The sequence below is a fragment of the Orycteropus afer genome, unplaced genomic scaffold (genome assembly GCF_000298275.1).
Source record: "Orycteropus afer afer isolate SDZICR_OR568_19922 unplaced genomic scaffold, OryAfe1.0 scaffold00085, whole genome shotgun sequence".
Classification (NCBI taxonomy): Eukaryota; Metazoa; Chordata; class Mammalia; order Tubulidentata; family Orycteropodidae; genus Orycteropus; species Orycteropus afer.
The window spans coordinates 2,522,758-2,530,773 of record NW_006921672.1 but is presented as its reverse complement, the minus strand read 5'-3'; the positions used below and the strand labels follow the sequence as shown (position 1 = coordinate 2,530,773).

The following is an 8,016-nucleotide window of genomic DNA, read 5'->3' as shown; positions in this document are numbered from 1 at the left end:
TTTTATACTTTGGGAAACCCAGTGAGTACGAAAGAAAGGGCATTTAGGACTGGCCTAGAGATGGGAAATGGGGGCCAAGGGGCTTGGAGTTCCTTTGGGCTAAGGTGAAATTGGACCTGTGTCATAGACCCCCTGGGGCATAGAGCCTGGGTTTTCCTTTGTTCCCCTTAAACTGAAGAGCGAATGAAAGGCTGATGTACGGAAGGATAGCATGGGAAGGCCATGAGAGGTCATCTTGTCCAAATCATTTCTAGATAAGGATGTGGTCTCAGGGAGGGGAGTTGACTTGTCACACAGGAAGCTGGAAGCAGAACAGGGTCTAGAAACCCAATCTCTTCCTTTCTTTCCTCACCTGTGTTCCTGTTTTTTGGCCCCAACACATCCTTAGGCATTTACCCAGAGGCAGATTACCTAATAAGCAAGGTAATCACTGGCTTACATGTGCTTCCTTACTAATCTGCAGTGAACATGGGTTTCACTACTTTGATTGGGAGTATGCCAACTGTACCTAGAAGCAGAATCTTTGATGTGTCTGTGGGTATCCATTGTTTTCATTTGGGATTAATTTGCTTTCCCTGTTGTGAATGATGCTAACCCTTCCCTGTAAGAGCACCATGATCCAGCTAAACCCCTGAGCTATAGGCCACACAGTATCTGTATGTATGTGGTATTTATAGGTACCATCTGTAGAGCAATCAGTGTAGGAATTGTGCTAGTTGCTTTATGTACATATAGTGTAAATATAGCATTGAAGCCTAATAACTCATGGAGGTAGTTACTAGCATGTCTACTGTACAGATCAGAGAAGGAAAGCAACTTGCCTAGGGTCACACAGCAGCCAAGAGTCAGAATGAGGATTTTGCTCCAGGCCTGCTTGCTTCTACCATCTATATTCTTCAACAAGTATATCACCACCTGCTCTTGTAGACTAAGGAAGATTCTGAGTCAGACAGGAAACAACAATCCACACTGTGGAGGAATTCCACATAAAGACTGGCACCTGCCTACTCCAAACCTGTGCAGACTTGGATTTCTGAAAAAAATACAATTGCTCAGAAAGAGCCTCAGACGCCATCATGGCTAAACCCATCATCCAACTAACACAGGTGCAAAAAGTGAAAAAATAAAAGTCCAGGTAGTTGTATTATTTTAAATGGGAAGTAGCAGGGTGTTTGATTTTTCCATTGTCAAAATACCCAGTCACTTGGCTTCAATGTTTGGGATACTTGTGGATATTCCCATTTATACAGACTCAACATGCCTGTGCTTTCTCTCTTTCTGGACTTTGTGTCAAAAAGGAAAGACAAAGTTATTTTTAATTTGACCACTGACCGATCATCCAAGTTCTCCCTTCCAGCAGCTAAGCCTATAAGTTTCTCAACAGGGTATTAATTACCTGGCTCTGGGAATGGCCAGACAGGCTGCTCTGGCTGCCCTGCCGGCTGTAATGCAATTGCTTGTGGACCCAGCAGGACTCCGAGGCTTCAGCAGAGAGCTTCCTTCTTCTCAATAAACTCAGACATGGGTTCTGGGTAACTTGTTAAACACATTTATTGATTTCTTGACAGTAACCAAACACAGTGAGTGACCATTATAAACAGGAAAAGAAAGGCATTCGTTTGTACTTTGTAAGATCTCGCTGTACCTGGAGAGAACAGACACCCCTTTCCCAGGAATTTACAAGGCAAAGTGCATTCCTTCAAGGGAGCATCACGGGGGTTGGGGGGATGGCAGTTTCAAAACGCAAGAAATCTGTTGCCTGCTAACTCAGGCTGAAGCCGACCTCATATGAACGATGCAGCCATGAAGTGGAATTAAAAGTCTACTTGCTTAGCAAATGCATTCCTGATTGCCACAAACTTAGTAAGAACTGACTGCAAATGAACCAAACATGGAGATGAAGGAACAAGAAAAAAATCACAGAATGCAGTTACATGGAGTCAGGACTTCGCCTATAAGGAAGGAGACCAGACCAAAGCCAGAAAAATGAAATGAACTCATTTAAACACATTTATTGAGCTGTTAACAATAACCAAACACAATGTATGACCTTTGGAAAACAAACAGTAAATGGATCAATTCTGATCTTGGCAAATCCTACTACAGATATGTGATATGTGACAAAGAGGGAAATAATTCCATTTCTTTATAGTCTGCAGTGATATATATACAATGTGTATCTTTTCAATGTCCTTTTTTTTTTTTCCTTTTTGAATTGTTGAGTAAACAGAAGAATCATAATCTAGAAATAAGTGTCCGTGGTCAACTCTGTCCTGGCTCACCTGTCACCAGCACCTTCAGAGGATCCTAGGACACTACCCAAGATTACTTGATGCAGAGAACAAAGTCCATGTGATGCTGTTGGAACTGTGTTTTCTCCTCTCTCACTCTTGAAAGAATTTTGTATGTACAAAGGCTGAAACGTCTCCTTGGGTAAATTTATTAGTTCAGGAAAATGGTATTAAAATTGTAATCAGGTTAACTGAAGTTAATTTTCTTCTAAGACCTCTTACAAACGAGCCTTTTGTTTCTGAAACTTGACTTCCCAACAGGGAGTTTGTGAGTGTATATGTGTGTGTGTGTTTGTAAGAGATTTGTTTCTCTGCCACGGTTTTGCAGACACTTTCATGAAGGGCCAATCCCAAGAGTGAATGAGGCTTGGGGAGGGTGAAGAAAAAGAAAGGGGACATTCTAGGTTACGTCGATTCACAGTTGTAGCAATTTCACTGAGATGGGACTCTTCTTGGCTTACTTCCCTACTTGAGGAGCCATTCATTTACTGGAAAGAGAACACACAAAGCAAAACAAGGTATAACTGAATGTGCACACAGTTTTGGGGGTTTAGACTGTATTGTAAATGCCTGGTTGCTTATATCCCAGCCTGCCCCACTTCATCACCCTATGAGCTTCTCGATTTGTGCTATCTAATACGGTAGCTGCTAGCTACCATATTAATGACCATAAATTTCAATTAATAAAAATAAAATTTTCAATTTAGTTGTACCATAGTATTAGCCACACTTCAAGTGCTCAATAGCTACTGTATTAGACATACTGAGTATTTCCATTCATTTTAGAAACTTCTTTCTAGTGCAAACTTCAGGTTCATCTAAAGTATTGCTCTAGACCAGGGATGTGAAAACTACAGCCTGAGGCCCAAATCTAGCCTGTTGCTTGTTTTTTTTTAAAGTTTTATCTGGACATAGCCACACTAATTTACATATTACCTATGGCTAGTTTCCAGTCTACAATGACAGCAACAGACTGTATAGCCAGCCCCTCCCCCACTGCCCCTGCTTTAGACTGCCACTGCCCCTGCTTTAGACTGTAAGGTCTATATGGATAGAGGTCATATATCTGCTTCCTCACCAGTGTATCCCTAGCACATGAATGAAGAGAAGGATCAATGAATGGGTTGGGTATTTATTTGCCTGGTAGTTCTGAATGAGAGAGTGGCAATTCTATGGTCTTTGGCATACTGCGTCTGAGGGAGGAAGAAAAAGGAAAAATGGGGGAAGTAAGAGAAGTTGGGGGGCCTATGGATGGTGGTGTTTCTAAATGCCACCTGCTAATAACCATACTCCCCCATATTTGGGCAGCTTGTGATTACTATATGGCCTTCCTCATTGGCTCCTCACAACAAGCTGTGAAGTAGATGGGATCCACTACTGCCGGGTGGAACTGATTCCAACTCAAGGAGACCCCATGTGTGTCAGGGTAGTACTGTGTTCCACAATGTTTCCAATGACTGATTTTTTGGGGGGGGGAAGGAGATTGACAACCTTTGTTCCAAGGTGCCTCTGAGTGGACACAGACTTTCAACCTTTAGGTTAGCAGCCAAGCATGTTAAGAAGTGTTTGCACCACCCATGGACTATAGTAGATAGATAGACTATGGACTGTCCTACCCTATAAAAGGGGCCAGGTCCAGAGGGGTAAATGGCTCGGGTGGGTTTTCATTGTTACTTAGTGACAAAATGAGGCTGGAACTCAGCTGTCCTGACTTCTATTCCAGGGCATTTCCAGGATCTTGTCCTCCCTCGAAGAAGCTGTGGTGGAATAGTGGTTAACGTGTTCAGCTGCTACCCAAAAGGTCAGTGATTTGAACTCACCAGCCTCTCTGCAGGAGAAAGATGAGGCAGTCTGCTTCAGTAAAGGTTTAGAGTCTTTGGAAACCCTATGGGGCAGTTGCTATGAGTCAGAATCTACTTGATGGCAGTGGGTTTGGTCCTGCCTCCATTTTCCTTATGAGAGTTTCCTAAATGATCAATGGATATTTAATCAGTGTGGGGCAAGGGAATAGAGAAAGCTAGGTATGGACCAGAGTGTTACAAGATGTGGGAATCATCTTTAATGTCCTCTTTAGTAGCTATAATAATCACTTCCAGGAACATAAAACAGGACAAAGATGCACCCACACACATTATCTCATTGGATCCCAATGTTCTGGCACCCTGAGTATTTGCTCTGGGGAGAAGGCAGTCTTCATCTTGCACAGAACCAAAAGCTCTAAAAAAAAAAAAAATAAGCTGTATCATTCTAGCAGATAACCAACCTTAAGTAAATCAGCCTCCCTGGGCACTTCTATAAAATGGGAATAAAAAGGGGCTGTCTTGTCTGACCCAGAGGGTTTTTAAGAGCAAGTCTGAGCAGAAAGTCTTAGCTCAGGGTTGAGCATGTTGATTTCTCAGCTAATGCACCCACCTCTATACTGCAGCTTCTGGGCTCGGTTGTTTGGACAGTCCTTCCCCTGTAAACTGAAGTTGATGTTGGTGCGGATGCAGCGGTTGTTGAGTGGCTGAACAGGCCTAAAGTTGTCACTCATGCTCAGGAAGATCTGAGATGGCTGATTCTGGCTGAGCAGGCGTAAGGAATGCATCTATGGAGAGAGGAATAACTGTGAGATCCACCCAACCTCTCAAATGCACTAGGGAAGAAGTAAGGCCACTGGCCAGTCTCCTGTGTTGGTACTGGCTGACTGGGAAGGTCATGTGAGAGACCCTCAGAGCCCTGTGTACTTGACTGCAGCTGTGCTAAAGGTCCACGCATGGCTCCATGCATGGAATGAGCCTTGCCTTTGGCTCACTAGTTCATATATGTCTCTGGAGAAGTCATTTACTGATTCAAAATGGAGTCTTGTCAGTAATCACCATGCTGTTTCCTTCTAGCATCTTAGTGCTTGAAAAACTAGGTACAGCAGTTTGAATTAAGGATTTTGGTGCTCTGAACAGCTCACTGAATCAGACTGCACCAAACTCAGAGGAGTAGAATTAGATCTTCTTTCCCTATTCCTTTCTTCTATCTGGTGGAAAGTGGACAGGCAGCTGAGAAAGGCCATTAGAGACTTTCCTGGGGGGAGCGACCAGCAGGCAAGAATGGCCACCTGAGACCTCCCTGGGTCAAGGGAGAAGACACACCATATCAGCATACCAGCGACCACACCAACATACCAGCAAACACCCCAAGGATCTACCTTCAGCACCTGATTTTATCAGTAGCTTGGGTCAGCTTAAGTGGCACTGAGATGTCTGCACTTGTCTTTATCACTAATATTGGGACCACAGATTACTAGCAGGCCCTCTCCCAACTCCAGCGCAACTGAAACTGTGAGTATCTTTGGTGCTGCAGGTGGGTGGACTAACAAACTGCCGAGCTGATTGCAGTCCGAGCAGGTTGGGCCAGTGCCATGGGCAGGCAGGGCGGAGAGAGAAATATCTGTGGCTGATCGTGGACCCGGGAAGTTGCCTTGGGTTGGCTTTTTGGCACCAAAATGGGGTCTTTGTGTATGTCTGAGCCTGGCAGAGAGTGGCAGCACCCTAACAACAGGAATCTTTCCTGAAATTGAGCTGTGGGCTTGTAAATAACAGTATGACATCATCAGTAGCAGCCCTCTCAAAGCCCTAGAAACTGAACCTAGCAACAGAAAGCTTTCCTTCTTCTGCTCCCACCTTCTCTGCCAATAACTTCACTCATCCAATAGAAGAAACCATATTCAGCCAACATAAAACTTCCCGGTTCAAACTCTAAACCCTTTTTATGACAAACAGAAATCCATATCCACACTCCACACAGTGATTCCACCATCACAGAGAAATCTGCAGAGTGACCCAGCATACCTGAATCATTAATAAAATAAAATACACCAGCTTCACCTTTTCAAAATATTAAACCATAAAACCAAGACAAAACAAATCAAAATGTAACCAACAGTTAAAGACAACCTCAAAATGTCTAGGAAACAAGACAATCAAACAAAAAAACAGGACAAAGCATTAGAAGCAAAACCACAAACAAAGGTCTCATTATACATGGAGGAAGAGGAGGCAACAGAATTACCTGAGAAGGAATTTAGAAGATAGGTTTATAGAGCTATACAAGAACCTAATGAAACCCCAAACAGAAACAAGGAGAACGCAGTTCCCTGGAGAAACTTGGAAAATCACTGAGGAACAGAATAATAAGATTAATGCACAATAAGAACTCATACAAAAACGGTGGTTAGAAATGCAGAAGATGAGTACCAAAAGACAGGATCACACAACACAGTAGAATCACAAAAGAGTAGGTTAGAAGTGGCTGAAGAACGCATATCCCAACTAAAAGACAAATCCCTGGACACTAGCCTGTATGAAGAAAAATCAGAACAAAGATTTCAAAGATTTAAGAGAAATAAAGAGAACCTAAGAATTATATGCAATGGCATGAGAGGAAACAATATAAGACTCAATGGAATTCCAGAACAAGAAGTGAAAAAGACCACTGAGAAAATTGAGGAAGACCTGCTAACAGAAAACTTCCCCCATATCAGGAAGGAAGAAGCTCATAGAACTCCACACTAGATAGATCCCAAGAGAAAAACATCAAGGCATATTATAATCAAACTTTCCAAAACCTGCCTTTTTTTTGTTTCCATTGGCTTGGTATATTTGAGAGCTGTCCAGGAAAAAAGAAATACTACTTATAATAATCAAACAGTTAGGCTGAGCACTGATTACTCAGCAGAAACCATGCAGGCAAGAAGGCAATGGAATGGCATATATAAAACACTGAAGGAAAAGAACTTCCAACCAAGAATCCTATATCCAGCCAAATTATCCATCAAATATGAGGGTGAAATCAAGGCATTCTCAGACAAACAGAAATTAAGGGATTTTGTGAAAACAAGACCAACCCTATAAGAAATGCTTAATGAAATCCTTTCAATAGAGAACCCACAACAGAGATCAACAAAACCAGGACACGTGGCATTAACACTAAAACCAAATCAGAAATAGATACTCAAAATAAGCCCATAAAACATTATACCTTAATACATACACACAATGGAACACTACACAACCCTAAAGAATAATGCAGAATCTGCAAAACACGGCATAACATGGATGAACTTGGAGAACATTATGCTGAGTGAATTAAGTCAATCATAAAAGGTCAAATATCGTATTAGTCTGTTATTGTAAAAGTCAAGGAAACATATATCTATGGAAGGACATTTTCTTTGTTGGTTACCAGGGGTGGGAGGGGAGGGTAGCAAACACTGTTAGATAGATAGATAAGTATTGATTTGGGTGAAGAGAAGGACAATGTACCAACTGTGAGTGATCAATACAGTGGCACTGAGGAAGAGAAAGACACAGAGAGAGAGGTACGTGGAAAGTACCAACAACAAAGATGAACCCTTCTGCACATATAGTATGGCGTTGTCAGTGAAAGCAAACATGGACATATGGGTGGACAGGCTGAACTATTAGGTATGTCTATGAAGTGGGGAGTGTACCCAAGAACATGTACAGGGTTGGCAGACAATGGTCCTATAACTTTATGTGTATGATCTGAATTCCTAGGTGTATAGTGGAGTTGACAAGGGGCAAGGTTGTCGTCACTGCTTGGTCATAGCTAGCTACCCAGAGGGACCAAGTAGTTGAACCTGTGGGCTCAGGACCATAGTTTCAGAGGACATCAATGCTCAATGGGCATAACATACTACACTACACAAAACATTGTTCCACCTTCTACT

General features: G+C 42.4%; 1 protein-coding gene across 1 annotated transcript in view; it reads right to left on the bottom strand.

Annotated features, from left to right (window-relative positions):
• Positions 1-2,756: 2,756 nt before the first annotated feature.
• Positions 2,757-8,016, bottom strand: part of CA10 (carbonic anhydrase 10) — a 755,177-nt gene continuing 749,917 nt past the window's right edge. Inside the window, exons 8-9 of the mRNA XM_007941858.2 lie at positions 4,704-4,878; positions 2,757-2,779 (exon numbers count right to left, since the gene is read on the bottom strand). Coding sequence (XP_007940049.1) covers positions 2,757-2,779; positions 4,704-4,878 — 198 coding nt within the window. The remainder of the gene's footprint in view (positions 2,780-4,703; positions 4,879-8,016) is intronic.